General features: G+C 36.5%; 1 protein-coding gene across 7 annotated transcripts in view; it reads right to left on the bottom strand.

Moving 5' to 3' along the window:
* HERC2 (HECT and RLD domain containing E3 ubiquitin protein ligase 2) overlaps nucleotides 1-19,591 on the bottom strand; it is a 113,683-nt gene that overhangs the window by 36,655 nt on the left and 57,437 nt on the right. For all 7 annotated transcript variants that reach the window (XR_012621980.1, XM_074815002.1, XM_074815005.1 and 4 more), the window contains 24 exons: nucleotides 17,921-18,068; nucleotides 17,632-17,828; nucleotides 17,161-17,391; nucleotides 16,343-16,478; nucleotides 15,634-15,777; nucleotides 14,043-14,185; nucleotides 13,562-13,829; nucleotides 13,256-13,398; nucleotides 11,756-11,854; nucleotides 11,498-11,666; nucleotides 11,259-11,384; nucleotides 10,412-10,520; nucleotides 10,127-10,266; nucleotides 8,300-8,490; nucleotides 6,396-6,501; nucleotides 6,113-6,204; nucleotides 5,356-5,531; nucleotides 4,753-4,864; nucleotides 3,719-3,800; nucleotides 3,482-3,625; nucleotides 2,805-2,895; nucleotides 1,209-1,386; nucleotides 665-746; nucleotides 412-583 (listed from right to left, as the gene is read on the bottom strand). Coding sequence is in view for 6 of the 7 variants with exons in the window: in XM_074815002.1 (XP_074671103.1) it covers nucleotides 412-583; nucleotides 665-746; nucleotides 1,209-1,386; nucleotides 2,805-2,895; nucleotides 3,482-3,625; nucleotides 3,719-3,800; nucleotides 4,753-4,864; nucleotides 5,356-5,531; nucleotides 6,113-6,204; nucleotides 6,396-6,501; nucleotides 8,300-8,490; nucleotides 10,127-10,266; nucleotides 10,412-10,520; nucleotides 11,259-11,384; nucleotides 11,498-11,666; nucleotides 11,756-11,854; nucleotides 13,256-13,398; nucleotides 13,562-13,829; nucleotides 14,043-14,185; nucleotides 15,634-15,777; nucleotides 16,343-16,478; nucleotides 17,161-17,391; nucleotides 17,632-17,828; nucleotides 17,921-18,068 (3,479 nt within the window). In the remaining variant the exon portion in view is untranslated. The remainder of the gene's footprint in view (nucleotides 1-411; nucleotides 584-664; nucleotides 747-1,208; nucleotides 1,387-2,804; nucleotides 2,896-3,481; nucleotides 3,626-3,718; nucleotides 3,801-4,752; nucleotides 4,865-5,355; nucleotides 5,532-6,112; nucleotides 6,205-6,395; nucleotides 6,502-8,299; nucleotides 8,491-10,126; nucleotides 10,267-10,411; nucleotides 10,521-11,258; nucleotides 11,385-11,497; nucleotides 11,667-11,755; nucleotides 11,855-13,255; nucleotides 13,399-13,561; nucleotides 13,830-14,042; nucleotides 14,186-15,633; nucleotides 15,778-16,342; nucleotides 16,479-17,160; nucleotides 17,392-17,631; nucleotides 17,829-17,920; nucleotides 18,069-19,591) is intronic.

The following is a 19,591-nucleotide window of genomic DNA, read 5'->3' as shown; positions in this document are numbered from 1 at the left end:
AAATTCTTCCCACCTCCTCTGAACTTTAGCTTATTCCTTAGTCTACTATATCCTTACTCACAGTCTCTGCTTTAGCTGTGCACCACATACTGCAAACTGATTCTCAGGTTCTCTTTTTCCCACTCCACTCCAACAAGCTCCATTGCTCTCAAGAGAGGCAATGATCTTCCACTTCCTCCACTAATTCAGTAAGACCCAGGCATCCTAACAGAGTACAATACACAATGGAGCATGCTACAAGACACGGTGTTAGAGTAATTGAACAGAACACAGGCTGTCTCAAAGAGCCATCAATTTAAAAGAGGAAGCACACAAACAAGGCACAGATGGAGTTAAGACAGTCAAACGGCAATAAATACAACACATACTTAGCAATTACTTTGTTAATGCTTTCTGGCAAATGTAACATACCATGTCCATACCACTCCTGACTTGGTCAGTGCCAATGAGAACTGCGCACCACACTCAATTTGACAAACGCCTTGGCCATTCAGTCTTTCAATGTTCTGAGGAATGTTGCATCCTTCACTTCCTCCTCGGCCCAGTTTTCCAAAATCACCATCACCCCAAGAAAACACCAAACCTAACAAAGACCAAACTGCAGGTCAAACAATGATCACAGTATTTCCATGGGCTAGAAAGCTCTGAAACAAGATATTCCTACCTTCATCTGTCAAAGCAAGAGTCTGAGCATCTCTGCTTCCACAAGCAACCTGAATGACTCTGTGGCCAAGGAGCACTTTAACCTACAAAACAGAAAAAGCAAGCAAGGCATTTCAAAGAAACTATGTTTTAAAACCTTACAGACATTTTCAAGCTCTTATGACTGATCTTCTTCATTGTGCCCAGTCTGAGCCATGCCATTTAGCAAAGGATTATCAAGCCTTCCTCACTCAGGATCCAACATCGCTCAATGACAGTAGTAGCTTCCAGCTACATATCAAAGTAGATGCAGGACACGAATGTTCAAAACAGCACTAGCCATTTCACATCATTTCCCAAGAAAAAGAGACTGGATCTTTTTGGTCTTTCTGAAATAGCTTGCCTTTTATTAGAGGTATGTGTACCAAAACCTGATTTAGATCACTCCAAAATTACGTCTTCATACTGCTTTCATGGTTTTTGGCTTTACTTTAGCTTTATTTTATCATTTATTAAACACACACACACATTCACATTTCATCAGAGACAAGAAACATTTATTTTACCATCTTGGGCTTCAGCTGGGTGGTATTATCTCCATGTCCTAGCCTTCCGTATTCTCCAAGACCCCACGTATACAGTTCACCACTAGAGGTAATGGCAGCACTGTGGGAACTGCCACAAGCAATATCACGGATGCGTTTGGTTTTCAATGCTTCTATCAATCTGGGTTTATCACAGTTCCTAGAAAAAAAATGAGTAAAGAATTCATTGTGTTAACTATGAAAGAGTCGCACAATGTACTCCAACCTTCATAATCCAAAAAGTTTTGTGCACTAACAGTAATCTAAAATAAGATGCAACATTATGATTCCAAGACGTATTCTTTAGTAGCACCATAAATCTAAAGTTTACACTATTTTAATGTACTTCAGAGTTTATTTAAAGAAATATTTTATGAATACACTGCAAAACTTAGGTGACAAAGCCAAAATACCAAAGTGATGAATCAATTAAAAAGTGTGTAATACAAAGTGAAAACTGATATCCTGTCACTGCCCACAGTTGAGCTGTGGACACAGTGTCAGATAGCAAGATTAAGAGAGGACACTCCCATACCAACTTTGCTCTTTACAAGAGAGAAATTAGAACTGGAATTTACTGTTAGGCTTCTATGAGTGTACTGGAAACTTTTACTATTCATATTATTAAAATATTCTCTAAATTCAGGGAAGAGTTTCAAGTCAAGGTTTTCTAATTTTGACTATGTATCAGAGTCACTATTAATGTTTTATAAAATTATGCATGGCCTCTACAAAATTTGCTCCCATGAGTTCCAAGTCTCACTTTTAATAAAATTACAGAAAGCATGAGACAGTCGAACAATAAGCAACACTGATCTAATCTAGACTTCCCTTTTCATTGATCTGACACACATACGCCTAACGAACATTTATTTGTTGTCACATACTAACCATCTGAGTCAGGCACTGTAATTTTTTACGTATTCTGAGCAGGTCTTCAAAATATACCAGAATGACAAACAACGATTTCCCCATGGGCTATGTTTATCTTTTTTTTTGTTTTTCCTTTCAAAACATTGTACTGTGATGCATACAAAGAAAAATCCTGAGACAATTCAGATTTTCCTCAAAGCTGTCGTGTGGAGAATTAAATTATGTATTACTGAAAAGTGGAAGAAACCTATTTCCGGCTAACAAGTTTGGGAACAGAAGCCTAAAGAAAAGGGTTACAAAGTACTCTGTCAGGCTTACATTACAAACCGGTACAGCTCAGGAGTGTAAAACCGCTATGGTTTTACACCTCAAGGCACCTATGTAAACCTTACCATACAAGAGTAACCAAAAACTCTACATCCAGAAGTGTGCCATTTCATCAGTGACATTCAAAAATACTATTAAAGACTTTATCCACTAAGTATTTTCCAAGTATTATATTAACTGAATGCTTCTTTTTTAAATGACTGAAGATTGCTACAAATGCTGCACCATAAACTGACATACACTGCTGAAAAAAAAATCTTTTCACAACACAGTTTTTTATTCCAGTTGTATTAAAAATCCTGTCATTGTCAATAGTGGTGGTCAGCTGTGCTGTAACATATTCTCTTACTGAAATACAGACAAATTTGGTATACTTACATTCGACTGAAGTGGCCAAGTTTTCCATCATCTCCTTCACCCCACGAAAATACCTTTCCATCAACAGTTAATGCCATAGCATGCCGGCCACCTAGAAGCGTAAAGAAAAAGTTAAATTTTCAAGCTTTCAAGCAGACAGCAGGTCTAGCAAAAGTATCAGAACTTTGGCACTACTGTTCTTCTACAATGTAATTGTGCAAGCCTCTCAAGCCAACACACATTGTTTCTTTTCTTTGGCTTTTATGTGATTTAATTTAGAACACAAAACTTTTGTTAGAGTAGGCTTCCTGGCACATTTAAAAAAATGAAATAATCACTCAACTTGCTATTTTCAATGCTGCAAGAAAAAAAGAAAAAAACAAACCCACCATTTAGCAATACTCAAAAATGAAAACACTTTCTTTGGATCAGACTGAAGAACTATTCAGAAGTTACCAAATTTAACTTCCAGCAAGTAAGAAACCATGTATGGTCTAAATTCATAGATTTTAATAACAGAACCATTAGCTCTAATCTGTCAGTTTATGCAACAGAATTTAGTAACCTGTATTTGTTTTAAAAAAATTTAAATATATCAGATATGATGAGGCATCACAGCACCCAAGAAAATTGCAAAGCAACTATTTTCAGGCTTAATATGTTATGATTATGTATGTAAGAGTAGCAATAGTCAGTACCTGAGTGAACAGCCACCTTCTTTACGACATAGTTACTAAGAGCTGTAATCTGGCGGGGAATAGGCACAGTTCCACTAGATATTCCTAAACCCAGCCTTCCATTTGTGGCTTCTCCACAGGCATATACTTTACCCTCTACAGTCACTAAAATGAAGGAAAAGAAGTTTGAAACACCATTAATGTTTCACAACTGGAAATCTCTTTCTGCCCTTTAATTATATTTTAAACTCACATTACCTGCAAAAAGGCTTTTGGATCCTCCAGCTACTTGTACAACATTCAGAGCAGACAGGGTTTCAGAAAAGGAAGGGACCTTTATCTAGAGCAGACAGAAAATAAAAATCATTACATTTTAAAGTTCTATGCTTTAAAAAGAAGAGCTATTCTTAAGTGAGAAACCAGTTAATCTAACAGGTACATTTTTTTTTTTTAAATATATGAAACTCCCCATGTTATTCAGACACTTCACACATAACAGTTAATATCTACCAGGCAAAAGACAGTAACTAAGAAAAAGTATTTAATAATGAAACCATCATAAATACAAAACCTGAGAAAAAATTAAATGTGATATAAACAAAGACTTTCCTTACAGTAAAGTTTTCCTGAGAAAGCCAAAAAATACAGTAATGGTTAACTTTTTGTTTCTTGAAAGACACTCTAAGGATACAATAGTATACATTTATTTTACCACAAAGAAATGCTCTGTTTATATACTTTTCAGATTAACGATCTCTTAAATAGATTAAACATTTGCCATGTATCTCCCATCTTGCACTGTATTAAAAATTATGTATAAATGGCTGCAATTGGGACTGAAATTCCTCTCGAATTAGACTGAATTGCAATCAAGTTACACCAATCAAAACATTTGAAGTCTTTTTTTTTTTCTATGATTGCACCAGCTCAAGGTAGAAAAGTTCACCAATATCTTAATTTCATGCATGCAAACTCAAAAGGAACAGAATACATATAGAGCGCTACATTTAGAACAATTAGTTCACTATCATCTAAAACAAATGATTCAGCAGCTACTAAAAATCAAACTGGATTTCAGAGTAACAACCAAAATGCAAATTTTCTCCAATTTTCCACCAAGCACAGAGATACATGTCTTAACAGTAAAAAGACATTAAAACCTACTCTTCACAGCTTTTGATAAACTGTAAAATTCTGATTGAATTTGAATTAATTTTGAGTTGTGTGAGACTTGTACATTTTATTTTTAGCTGTTTCTATTTTGTAGTGAAGTATGAAAACAACAAACATACCTTGGAACCTTTTAGTCCTCCCAGTTGGTCTTTGTCATTCAGTCCCCAAACAAAAACTTTGGTTCTTATTGTAGCTGCTGATTCGAGTCCAGCTGCCTTCTTTCTAACAAGACTGAACGTATTGTGAAAAAAACAAAGTCAGCTTAGCAACATGCATGCTATAGCACAGGCACCTTTTTACTGTACTACAGATTTTACAGTTTGGAACAGTTTCAGTACTCAAACTACACCACCACAGTTAATTGGTGGCTATAACAAATAAAAACAAAACAAAAACCCAGAATGTTTTGTTGAGCAGTAGTAAATATACTTGTGCCACATACCAAATATAAACACATCAAGCTTTTAGCTAGGTTTTCAACTCCAAGTATACTGCAGAAGCAGAAGAGTTGTACAAAATGCTACCACCTTACCAGTGTGATAATCTTGAAGAAGTTATCAACAAATGACCTACTTACAATTCTGAAAAACTTAAGATAATGATTTCTCTTTACTACCATTCAACCTAATTAAGTGGCTCTTCTTACAAAAATCTCCTGAATTATAGGAATATATAGACACTAAGGTTCTTTACCACTTCCTCCCACCCCTGCAGTTACCTACCTCCCGGTGTTAGCTTTATCATCCTCCTCTTCCTCATTATCAGAAGCAAGGAAAGGGACTGCAGCCAAATCTTCATCCTCTGCACGTATACGTCCCAGTATGCTGAGGCCATGTATTTTGCAATCAATCCCAGAGCTCCTGCACTGCTTGATTGCAATCTCAATATATCTGTGGTACTAAGAAGAAAAAACTGAATCGCCATCTTTTGGGTCCTATATAACTTTATAAAACATAGGAAAAAAATCTGGAACTTTGCTTGACTTTGTCACCTTAACAAAATGAATCTGTAACTTTAAATATCTGGCTTTTCAGCCCTACGTAATTCATACTTTAAGATAAACATATGGCCTCATTAATTTGAGAACGTTTTCACTTCCAATCTTCTAAAAATTCATTATGCATTCCTCCTTGCTGTTACTGAAAAAGATCAGAACTACTATCCAAAATAAGCTGTATCACCCACCAAAATTTTCCCCAAATTTAAGTTTATTGGGATGTCTGCTTGGTTCATAAGTACATTAATTTACATCAAAAACCCCTAAAATTTCTTTACTACTAACGCTATAATAGACTTACACTGGGATTACGGTAAAACTTATCAGGATCATTAACTTCAGTAAACTGCCAGAAATAGTGTTAATTTAAAGGAAAAGAAAATACCATGCTTTAGTAATCACAACAGTGCTTTTCATTCATCTCTTGCAGCAAAACATTCTTCTGTTGCATACAAGAGTAATTCTCCACAAACTTCACTTACTTCTGTACAATCACTGAGAAGAGGCACTGTGGTGTCTGTAGGATTTATATTGATTGTCTTTAGCTCTATAAGGTTATTTAAGGAATTCCCCCCTAGAAAACAAAACATGGAAAGAAGAACATTTTAAGATACGGTGTGTTTCATAAACAGGCACTATGCATGTTAAATAGATGACTACATTAACTGAAACCAGATAAATAGACCTACTGTTGAATGTACAAAAAAAAAAAAAACCAAAAAAAACCCCCACGTTTTTCAGACTTCTCGGAGAACATACACATACCTGAAACTACAACTAAAGAGGGCATGTAACTGCTGTCCGCAGGGTCCACTATCATCTTTAGTCTGTGAACAAGAACATCTGGAAAAATCTCCAAGCGAATCCAGTGCTAGGGGAAACACAGAATTTCATTTTCCGATATTGTTAGGACCACCATATGGTTAACAAGAACAAATGTGTGCTGTTTTTGAAGAAAACATGAAAAACATTTGTGAATGGTACACAACAGCTGCAGTGCATGGCAACTGGCCAAAGGAAAATGACCCTGTGAACTTCTCGCCTGTCCAACCTTCAAATACAAGAGAAACAGTTGCAGCAAATGATTTATTCCACTAAAGAGCAACACCACTGAGAAGACTGAGAAAGTACAATACCACTGGAGGTCAAGAAATGGGACATAATGTAAATGTTTGGTTACAGTCTGTAGACAACCCGAAGGAAGGGTGCTTGGCAATACTCTCAGCACAGCCACCAACAGAGCATCAAAACTCACTGGACAGAAGCCTAGCTGAAAATCCCAGTGCCTAAGCTGGCCACAAAGCAGTGCTACACGCCAATAAAACTGGCCAACCATAAACTACGGAAGAATACTTTTTGTAAATGATCTGCATACAGGAGTTGAATGTACATGAAGCAAGTTTGCTGATGACACCAGGAGGAGCTGTGGACTCCCTCGAGGGTAGAGAGGCCTTATGGAGAAACCTGGGTAGATTAGAGAGCTAGGCAATCACCAACCATATGAAATTTAACAAAAGTAAATGCCAGATTCTTCACCTGGAATGGGGTAATCCTGCTTATACATATAAATTGGGGGACAAGAAACTGGAGAACAACCCCACAGAAATAAATCTGAGGGTTTGGATTGACGGCAAGTTGAATATGAGTCAGCAGTGTGCCCTGGCAGCCAAAAGGGCCAAGCATGTCCTGGGGTGCATCAAGCACAGCACAGCCAGCCAGTTGAGGGAGGTGATTGTCCCGCTCTACACTGCACTGGTGTGGCCTCACCTTGAGCATGGCGTGCAGTTTTGGGCACCTCAATAGAAGGACATCAAACTGTGGCCGTATGAGGGCAACCAAGATGGTTAAATGTCTCAAGGACAAGACTTACGAGGTCAGTCGGTTTGTTCAGCTTAGAAAAGGCTGAGGGGAAACCTCATCACCATCTACAACTTCATCAAGAGGGGCAGCAGAAGGGGAGGTGCTGATCTCCCATCTCTGGCAACCAGTGATAGGGCTCAAGAAAATGGAATGAAGCTGCAACAGGGTAAGTTCAGACTGGACATTAGGAAAAGGGTCTTTACTAAGAGGGTGGTCAGTCACTGAAACAGGCTCTCCAGGGAAGCGGTCATGGCACCTAGACACTCCTTGAGCTCCAACAGGTTTGAAGATGCTCTTAGTCATATGGTTTAGTTTTAGGTAGCCCTGCAAGGAGCAGAGAGTTGGATTTGATGATCCTTACAGGTCCCTTCCAACTCGAGATATTCTATGATTCTGTGCAAGTGAGGGAGCACTTAGCAGCAGTTTTAGCTACTGAGAACACAGGTGCTTTTTGTATTGCAACAAACTCACGTAAGTAAAATATAATCGATGTGATTGTTAAGAACAACTGTCATCAGTTATACTGAAAAGGCAATTGTAACCATATAACCAACTACAGAATAGAATAATTACCCTGTATTTCAAAGATCACACAAGTTCCTTATCATTAACACGAAATAGGAAGATGAAGCACAGCTTTAAAATAATAGGCACATTTACTACAAAGAAACATAATTTCTTACTTCAGATGTCTGTTTTTACCACTCTTCTATCTTACACAAAGATAACAAATAAATTTCACTGAGGTGCAGACCTATCCTCTTAAGAAGAAAGCATGCCAGAATAAACCAGTTATGGCTTAAAGTTACCTTTCCTTGTGAGCCAGAAGATTGCCAGCACTGCTCACTACCATCAATAAGACGTGAAGCCTGATTCACAGAAGATGAGACATTCAAATTCTTAACTATTCTAGACCAATCATCCAGTAACATTCCCCGCTGATTACTATGCCGTCTCTTCAGCTGCTTTCCAGAACGCCCACAAAACACAGGAGACTGACCTGCATGGTTAAGTGAAACATTAAGCATGTACCTCTCAAAGAAAATTGCTTTTATTACCCCATAAGCAATGTGAAAGGAACTTAGGCTAAAACTAGAATACAGAAGTATGTCACATAGGTATGGTAATACTACTCACGCTTAAAGGGCATGGTCAAGATTAATTTTTTTTTTTTAAAAGGAGTTCCAAGCACTTTGCCTCACTATAAGTTTTCATGCCTGTCATTTGGGATAGTCACATTTTCTACTCTTACACTTATGATTGATTTTTATCAAGAAACAAAGCATAATTTAGTAAAAAATGAACATTAAAAAATTAAGGAAAATTACTCTCTTCCAGAACGTAAGACACTAAGAATAATTCCTAAAAATCAAATGATAAAACATTACAGAGGCATGTAATCTTTAAACTGACTGAATCCTTAAAAGACTTGACTAAATAGCCACTTGAAAGGGTCCTTCCTTTTGAAATACAAATCAAAATTTACGATGATACATACTTCAAAATACAGGCCCACAGCACATGAATTTCTACACCACCATAGCATATGAAAAAGATGCAACCAAGCTTCAATAAAAGTCCCTCACAGGAAAATAGACACAGCTAAGTTACAACACTCAAAAATTTCAAATCTTGTTCAAGAATGAGGTGGTTTAATGAGTTACCGATTTTCTCCTTGGAAAATCCCACTGCTACTTTCCTTCAATGATCTTTGTAGCTTCTAGAAAGCCTGACTAAAAGAATATTGTAAGTCCTCTACCCTATCCAGGGCAACAGGAAGGACTACAGATTCACACCATACTGATTTATTAATGGAAAGTCTTTCTTGCCCTTTAGACAAACCATCATACATATGCAAAGCATGGTCATGATTTCTAGTAGGGAATCAGTTTTATTCATTTTCCAAACCAATTTGACTGGCTATGTGTAAATATGAAGAGGTTTAGTCCAGAAGCCAGCATCACCTTGCAAATACTAGGGATCAGACTGCCTTTTAGACAGGTGGAGAAAAAGTAGTAAGAGCTAGTGTCAGCTAAGTTTTGCAAAATAATGCAAAACCCAGAAGTTTTGGAATTAAAATGGCTGCACCTATTCTTGCCCTAGAAACAAAAAATTCTGATTATGGGTCTTTGAAAAGGCTTCCCTTTCCTACCACACCTCTCTGGAATCTCCACATCATGGAGGAAATGAGGCAAGAGCTATCACACACTGATAGGCAAAACTGTTGAAGAGCAACTGAGATATAAGAAGGTATCATAGGTATTTCAAGCTGCACCTGCTGTCATGAGGATTCCATTCACCTATGTTTAGGCTGATAGCAAAAGGCAGGAGGATTAAGGAATTTTATGTTTTACCCTTGGTGTAGATGAAAACACCATTCTGACACAGTTACTGTCACATAGACGTATTTTATGCTTTTTTAACACTACAAAGAAAGCTTAAGGGTTGATGTTTTGGTGTAGTCCACCATGTGCAATTGGAGCAGTGCTATGATCTGCTAAAAATGTTTTGTCTAGAGGGTCAATCCAAACACTAATTTCATTTTGGTAAGGAGCTGAAATTTAAAAATGTTTTTTTAAAAACAAATTCAGTGCATTTTAAATTAATATAAGAAACACTTAGATCCTGAAACTTACCCGGTTCATTTATTCTGCCAAAAGTATGTCGGGTGTTATGCTTCCTGGTTTTAAAACAGGTTTCACAAAAGTCAAAATCATCACAGTTTCTGCATTTGAATCTAGGCCCATTGATAGGAAACATCTGACAGCCATCACACCTGATTTCACAAAAGAAAAAGGAGTAAATATATTTCTAGCAGTTTTCATGGTACAATTTAATTATAGTACAAGTTAACATAATGGATCAAGACAGGGCTAAAGGATAACCCACATACACTAAGAAAAATGTAAATCATCACTTACGTGACTCCAGGATGAATGCTGGGGACCAGTTCCATTTCTGACAACAAGCCAGTCCAATGAGACTGCTGAGGAAAGTCTACAATGACATCTTTTCCATTGGCACTAAAAGCTGTGACAAAAACATGCAGAAAATACAATATGTTGCAAACCTCTACAAAATGAAGCAGAAAGTATCCAGTGCAACATCAGAGCAGAAACACGTAATAAAAGTTAGTTTCAAAATTAATTTTTTAATGGAATTATGTGTTAAACTTATTAGATAGCCTGGAAAGGGGCAGAGGGAAAGGGAGTTCTAAAGATTTTTTTAAAGATATATATTATTCTATTTAAATTCCTTAATTCCAATTTTTTCTTTTTTTAACAGTTTCCAAAGGGAGAGAATACTTCTAGGCATAAACATAGTACGATCAAAATTTATATCTCTTTAAGGAATCTATACCCCACAGATTACTTCTACAACATCCCATACAGCTTAACACTAGTGCACCCCACTTGCTCCTCACTTCCATATGCAGTCTTCAAGTTAGATTCACTTCTTAAAGGAAAACCATTTGTGGTTCATCCAAAGTATAAACGAGAACTACAAAAGGAAGCTGCATAGATTCTTAAAGGCCTTTGCTGTATGTGAATGGAGTGGCTCAAAAAACAGGTGAACACATTAACAAAATGGGCTGCCACAAAGCACATGTCTGTCAAATGCATTCTATATTCTTATCATCATGTAATATTCCACAAAACAGCATGATTTGTAAGTGTGTCTAGACGATTCTCTCCTTAAACACTGCAGAAAGTCTGTGTGGTTTCCAGTTTTATTACCTCCCCATGCCCCATTTTGAATATACATTACCTTTAACAACTCCCACACTTCGGTGAGTAACTGATCCCCATTTGTATTTGGGTGTGGTAACAGAGCTTTTCACACGCACTTTGTCACCTATCTTGATATGAGAGGCAGAACTCTGCGGTGGGAATCCTAGCAGTTGCAAGAATAAATGCATGGTGAGTGGGTTTTTCCCCTCCAAAAAAGTATCTCCCTTAGTGTATCATTCATTTCTTTCATTAAAAAGCAGTTAACAGTGAACTTACCTAAAAGCTCAACATGGATATATCTGACCCAGTAAGTACCACCCTTTTGTTGCCAATCACACTGTACATTCAGGTCATGCAATCCATCTCGATCCAATTTAATAACTTTTCCTACATCTCCTTCACAAACCTCCTCATAGGTTCTGCAGCACCTAACCATCATCCCCACCTACGGAAAAAGGACAACAGAATGCCATAGCTATGTAGACTTTTGTACCAGAAAGTAGTTTCTATGTAGCTTTTGATCATCATGCTTACCTGAATATTCTCCCTCACATACACAGCATAGTCATCATTACTTAAGAAATCAGCTCGTTTCTTATAGGTCTGGCTCTCTGTTACGACAGCACCACTTGACTGAAAAAAAATTCAAAATAAACACATAACAGTTACAAAATTTGGTTTCAATTCAGATAAATAAAATTGTTATCAGAGACTGAAGATAACCCAACAAAAAACGCACACATATAATATCCAAGTTATATGCCAAAATGGGAAAAATCTTTAACAGGTCAATTCACTATAGGACTAACATTTATGATCTACTTGACTTTAAACTAAAGTTTAGTTTCCAAAATGACTTGCCAAGGAACATAGCTGCAAATTTTCAAAATGCATGAAACAAACTGCAAGTTGTTTTTATGAAATCTGCTTGTCAAAGAAAATTACAACAAGAAGGATTTGTGAGTGATCTACTTAGCCTTGCAGATACACATTCACATTCCGCTTCTTAGGCTATTTGTTTGGAGAGGAAAAAAACAAAAAAGTGGTGAATGGTAATCTCCTACCTAAAGTACACTACTAATTTTTTTGTTATATAATAAATGGGATTTAAAGTATTCCCTTAGAAAAACAAACTGACAAAAAAAGACTGTAGTTATCAGAAACTTCCTTTCAAAATGTCATTAACTTAAAAATTTTTAAGAGAATCAGCTGTAATGAGAATTTTCAGAAAACTCTGTTCTGAGCATTAAATGTTTTTTCAAGACAATATACTGCAGTTTCTCACTGCAATACTGATAAAGATATCCCAACCCAACGTCAAGTTGATTTCCTTCAAAATACAATGCATTTGTTTCAATTACAAAATCCCACATGTGCCAGAAAACTCAACATAACTCCTTAAAAAAAAAATATATATATATAGAAATAGAGAACCCGTTTCATTCTATTGGCAAATCCTTACTGAAACAGCTCCTCAAAGTCAAAAGAAGACTAATATAAATTTATATTAAAGCCATCACACTCAATAGGCATTGTAAAGGTCATTTTATCACCAATAAGTGAAAATACTTTTTATAAGGAAAAAGCTAAGTTATTCATTGACATCTTTTTGCCATTTATTCACTAATTTCTCAGTCACTCATTGTAGCTAGCATACATTTGTCTTTCAGCCCAAAGGAAGGGATATGGAAGAATAAATTTTAAAATAAATAAATAAATTAAGTCCTTTACAAATATTACACTGTAACACTGACTATCTTAGTTGAAACTGAGACTAACTATCAGGGACACTTATAGCTATTGAAACATCCATCTGCATCCCATTCTTCCCCTATGCTACTCATACATAAAGATTTATAGATTATTCTTGAGTTTTTATGACATGTCTTAGAAACATACAGCAAACGTGGTCCTTGTTACAGTCTTAAAAGCCTGGGACAGCAGAACGTCCTTGTACTCTAACCAAGTTCATAAAAGAACTACAAGATTTGCAGTCAGCTAGCATAACATAGGTTTTAGGAAGTTGATATTTACCACAGGGCAAGCAGCTTCAGCTTCTTCCACCTCCTCTGCTATTTCCTCATCTGAATATTCATCAGAGATAGTATCAGCATCAGAGAGATCCGTAATTTGAACATCAGGGTGATCCAACAACCAGCCAACCAAGGCTTCCACTCCTAATACAGAAAATAAACTCAGTCTATCTCTAAGGGATTCTCTGACGTTCTTAATATAGTATCCAAAAAGAGAAGTAACAACTGCTCCCTTGTAAGAAGCATTTTAATGCGCTCGCAACTTTCCTTCTCCTTCTAACATCATTAATTTAACTAAATTAAATACCTGGTAATCCAGAAGCACTTCCAGAGGTTCCAGACAGAGATTTTAGTGCAAATTCTATGTTTTTCCTAGGAAATCCCATTTCCATAAGTTGAACTACAATGGGGAGGGGTGGAATTGGAGATTGCTTGCGTTTCTTGACTTTTGTGGGTCGGATATGTTGCACTGTGATGGGTGTCGTAGCTTCACTAGAGCTGCAGTCTTCAAACACTGGAGTTGAAGGATGTGTAGACTCTACAGCCAGATACTGGCATACTGCCAAAGCAGCAGCCTAAATGACAACAAGTAAATCAGTCCAAGTAAAACAAGCATACTTAGTATTGGTTTGTGTGTGTGTGTGTGTGTGCCTGAAACAAAAAAGTTATTTGCCAAAAAGGGTTCAGTGTCACTTTTTTTTTTTAAAGCTATAGTTTAACAAGTTTTAATTAGAATGTGAATTACAGAGAATTATTTATTAGATTATTTAGCAGAAAACAGACTCTACCTCAAGCTCTTGTTTGTCAAATATCGCTTTCACAGGTGATGGTTGCGTAGCAGCTGTCAAAAGTTGCTGTAAAAGAATCATGGGAGGCTGCGGTCCTTCAGGAGACATATCTCCTATGTCGGGAGAGGCAACTGCTCCATCCTCTTGAAATAAAAACATTATTTTAACCAAAACTACATAACAGAAATCAATCAGGAGACTTATTCTGGGGCCTACTGGTTGATCAAACATATTGTTCATTTCTCCTATATTTTTTCTCCACAGGAATCATGCGTTTAAGATTAAATCACGTGTGACAATCTCCATACAAAAAAGCAAATGAGATGTTTGTAGATAAATAATAGTTTTACTAAAATACACCTAAAATATGTCTAGCAGAAACTGCTCAGTGGACTGATACTTGCACAAGTATCTTCTGAGTTCATCTTTTTACAATAAGATTATTCTAAAGACGTCCTTCCAGGATAAACCACTTTATACAGACAACCAACAATCTCACTGATCCCCAAAACCATGGTGCATTCTTTCTGGATCGAGCCATTTCCCCCTCTAACACACCTGTTGGGAAGAGCTCCCTTTAGGTATTCATTGTGCTTCCAGAAGACTATACCTTTTCTGAATCAACTGGCTCATGATTCTGCAACTTTTATATTTGATTTCGTATTCTTGTTTGCATAAACATTCATGTTTCCTAGATCTTTACTGTGGCTATCTCAGGGAAGTGTTCCCACTCTTCATTTAACTCCAACAAAAGGAAGTTCTCATATTTGAAAAAGTAACAAAACAGCTAATAGTCCTCATGTACTTACGCTGTCCTGGTTTTAAAAAAAAAAAAATTCAGTGGGTTTTTTTTTCCCCCCTGAAAAACTGACAGTAGAAGTAAAACCATGTTCCATTCCTGAGAGAAAATTGATGATTCTGTTGGCTTAAAATTTGGCAACTGACAAAAACCCACAGAAATATACAAATAAACCAAGTATATCAACATATTTAAAGACATTACATACTTCACAAAAGCCTGAAGAATGAATATAAACTATAAGGGCATCAACAGCTATCCTGAAAGCTGACAGAGCTAATTTATTTATTTTTATATGTAGAATGAATGTAAAGAATAAATTCAAGTTATTAAAACTACAATTCCTTAAAATCCTTTTAAGATTACACTTAAGACACTGTATCCTGCTACTTGGTTCACTGGAAACTGCAAAACGTTTGAAGTCAAAGGAATAGCCAATTGGGAACTCATACTTTAAGCTTTGAAGCAGAAAAAGACACCATTGAAAAAAACCCACAGGTTTTTTAAAATTACTTACAAAGCTTACTAACTATAGAAGACTTACAAATTTAGCTAACTCCAATATTTCAAGCTTCAAACACTTGATCCACTTAATCTTCAAAATGTAAGTTAAAAAGTCAAAATACTTTTAACATAAGGTTAAAACATTCCTGAAATTTAATTTTTAGTTTTCAGTCTTCAGAGGGAAAACCTAATTTCTACCCTCCAACTGCCATTAGCAAGGGTTATAATCACATACTCTATCCACCATCTAAACAAACTGCAGTACACTGAGGTTGCATTTCAGAATACCTGCAGGATTTAATGCACACTCCTGAACAGCTGGTTGAGATAAGATCTGCCTTAGTGTATCCTGGTGAGAAAGCAGAGCTCGGCCTGCTTTCAGTATGTACAGCTTTAATTGCTGGCATCGCAGTAGATCCAAATCCACTTGACCTATTGGAAATATTAAGCGGCCATTAGCACTAAGAATCTCTTTTATCAGAGAAGAAAGGCTATCATTCATACAAGCTCAGTCTAAAAATGAGTTTACATCTTAACTCACCCTGTGAAAGCTTGTGAAAAACTGATTATATGAGGTAGTCAGAACAGCACCTGGATAAGAAGTCCACACACATTCTCTAACCCATGATATTAAAAACATCACCTTCCTACTTTTCACACCCTGGACAACCAAACAGCCCATAGCATTGTAAGTGCAGTTAAGATGTTATATGGATCCAATATTTTAAACAATTCAATAGAAGGCGGCCAGCCCCTAACCTTATTTGCATTTTCTCACCAAAGTAAAAACAGTATTCTACTTACAATGCAGAGCAATTTATCTCCTAACTAAACCTGTCTCATAAGGGCATATTATTCAACTCTGACTAAGAAAGAAGCTAAGGTTCCAGAAAACCCTTTTTCTTTACGTACACTTGCTATTACCAGTTATTTTTCCCAGAGTATATCCATCTATTTAAAAACTAAACAACAACAACAAAAAATAAAACAACTGTACCTGAAAGACCCTGATTGGGAGACTTCATTCTTTGCTTTTCTATTTTACTCCCAGCCAGATTTACTAGTTGAGCCCAAATGGATAGCATAGGTTCAGTGAAAGGCAAGTTATTCACATTAAAAGCCACAACTGGAAGCTAAACAGTGCAGGAAGAACCAGACAAAACAAAAAAATTACAGGTAAGCATTTTCCAAAATTTAAAATAATCATTCAAAAATTTCAATTATTAACTGAAGAAGAGAAAAAGTAGCATTCATCTTATTGCTCTTGATCAGGAACAGCCGGAGAGGATTTCTATTCCCTACATAGCTCCTAAGCCTGTATTTGTACCACATAATGGCAAGTCTACTTGGTGAAAAAGCAAGAAAGAGTCAGAGCAAGGAAGAACTGCAGTCACTGAAGCAGACCAGGCACTTTGACTGTGCTTTCATTAAAGCCATATTAACCAATTTGAGATTAAGATTTAAATTAAAACACCCAAGACTTTCTACATTAGTTAGCAAATCAAATTAAATACAAGTAAATAAGCTCCTCTCATGTAAGAGCTATAAAGCACATTCTCATGTCTTGGGACTTTACCTCAAGTCAAAGGACTTCAGCTCAAATCCCTTCTCCTTTCACCTCCTCAACAAATGAGGACGGGCTTTAGAGGCCCTGTAGAGGTTTGCATGAGTACTATCTTAGACTTGCATTCAGAGCATTGTATGTGTTAAACGTTCATGTATTTACCCAATGAAGAACAAATATTTACTTTGCAGCATATCAGAATCTTTAACCATGCCTTTCCCTGTATTAAAGCCTCCATAAAGTGAACTTACGGGTTTCAGTTGATTCAGAGGGCACACTCTACATGTTCGCATGTCATAGAACTGTACAGTGATTTTCCCTTTTGGGGTGATGCGTGTCACTGTGCCTTCTCCAAATTCATCATGAACTACTTGTCCACCCAGTCTCAAGCGACTGTCTATGCCACCAATCACCGCTAACACTGCCATTAGGCCTCCCACCTCTGGATTCTCAGTGTCAGGAAAGTAGTCATCCAACAGAGCCTAACAAAGAACAATAAAATTAACTGTAGGGAGAAAACATATACTTCTATCTGCTTTAAAATACAAAGTTAATCACACATACTTCAACTTAAAAATTACAACACAGAAATAAATATATATAGATATAAATAGAAAAATGGTTTCAAAATTAAACTTAATATTTTTATAAACATTTAATATTTATAATTTCAAAATAAATATTGCTATAAAAATGAGCTTATTTTAAAACGTGGAAACTACCCCTTCTGACTGTTTTCCTGCAAAGATGTGGGTGATGGAGGTTAGCTGAGAGTTGATGTACTTGTTTATGAGTCCATTCCACTGGCTGAGCGAATGGAGCGTCCTCAGCAGTGCCACTATCTCTTCTGCTAAAGTACTACTGTGAGTGGCAGTTAGAGATGCTTGGGGCCTGGCCTTTCTCCTTCTCAGAGTAGATTCTGGAGAGACATGGTAATTGCACAACAGTTAGTAATTTAATGCATACATCTTCTATACATAAAAATAAGCCACTAAGGGAAAATTCCTCTACCTCTGAGTAGTGGGATATCTGAAGAACAAGTACTAAGCAGGCTGCCTAAAAATCCAAACAGTTTTTCCACAAGAAATTTCATGTCTCTTGACCTTTCATTTTTATCCCAGGATGGAAGTACTGCTTTCAATAGATGTACAGCAAGGATCTAAGAAGAGAACAAAATTAGTGTTATTCCATCCTAAGTCACCAAATAGTAAAGAAATTTTCAAACATATTAAGTACAGAAGAAAGACATTTTAAACGTTAGCTTTCCTTTGTAGTTTTTTTCTATAATGCTCATTTCTTTCCAGCTGTGGAAATTACAGAGCTACTGATCTTCTGTTCAGTTTGCTAAGGAATATTGTAAAAGAAGTTGTGCCAGTTCAAAGTCAGTAACAATTTTACTGGCACGTTATATTAGTGAATCCAGCCTCTTCAATACTCAGGACATGGGACAAACACACACTGAGAAACAATGTAAATGACTAACACACAAACGAAAAATAGAAATACAGAACGGGAAGGTTTGTTCAGGTTCCAGGCTCAGAACTTGGTACTAAGATATATTTCAGAATGAAAGTTTCCAAGTGTTCTGCAATAAAGGGATGATAATTAAAAATCATGAGATATAAAGCTGAATGATACAAGAAGGCAAAAAGCAACCAGTGACACCCAAAAGTAGTTACTGTGAAACTAGGGCCTCCGCCACAGTATAGAAGGAACAGGCTGGCATCTCTAAACCTAGACACGCAGTGCAGGACTGATGAGGAACACAGGAAGGTGTAGCGCTGCAGTATCAACGGGCAGATGAGGTTGCACATTTTGAACAGGAGTATCTCAGGTTTTGAGCTTCCTCATCTTCTACCCAGAAGACCAATACAAGTGACCAATAACAGTGAAGAGATCTCTCTTCTTGTAAACCTTTGTCAATAATACGTCTTTCTAAAACTTCAAGATCTTGTCTTTTTCTTAATAATAAGTTAGACGCTGGTACAGAAGGAGTGCTCGTTTCTCTGGAATATTCCCTGAACTGCACAGATGATCTAATTCACTAAGTCCTGGATGATGACATCATATTAAAAATACTGGCAAAAATTTGCTGCAAAATCACACAAAAATGCACAGACCTTACTTAAAAAATGCTGATGCCTTATCAAGGAAAAGATTAAGAAAACCTTTTGATCCCTGAGCCTTAAAGCTTGGAAAAGTTATTCCATAGTAAGATTGCTTTTCAATCTCATGAAAAAGGCACTACAAGATGCTAAGGAAAGGAAAAAGAAAAAAAAAGAAAAAAAAGAAAAAAAAAAGAAGAAAAGAGAAAAGGGGAAATACAATACCAAAGTAAGATGCAAAGATGCAGTTTATTAAGACAGACTGTAATTAAAACAGTAAGTAACAGTTTGCTATGAAAGGAGAAAGAGCAGATAATATACAATTTGATAAATTTAAAATGAAATTGCACATTTTTCCTAACCATCTTTTTGCTATTCTTTATTCAACTTCTAGGAAATGTTATATGGGAGTTTCTGGAATACGTTTTTGGAACACTGTTTTGGCCTCTCATCTATACAAAGCTTTCATGCTTTCAATGGAGTCTGTAGTACCCTGAAGGCTCAAAGACTTACAGATGTATGTTTAAAACAATGAATCCTAAAAATAAGAAGACATGTTATCTTTTTTCCAGTTAAT

This window comes from Strix aluco, chromosome 2 (assembly GCF_031877795.1).
Source record: "Strix aluco isolate bStrAlu1 chromosome 2, bStrAlu1.hap1, whole genome shotgun sequence".
Lineage (NCBI taxonomy): Eukaryota > Metazoa > Chordata > Aves > Strigiformes > Strigidae > Strix > Strix aluco.
This window is presented reverse-complemented; position numbering and strand designations above follow the sequence as displayed.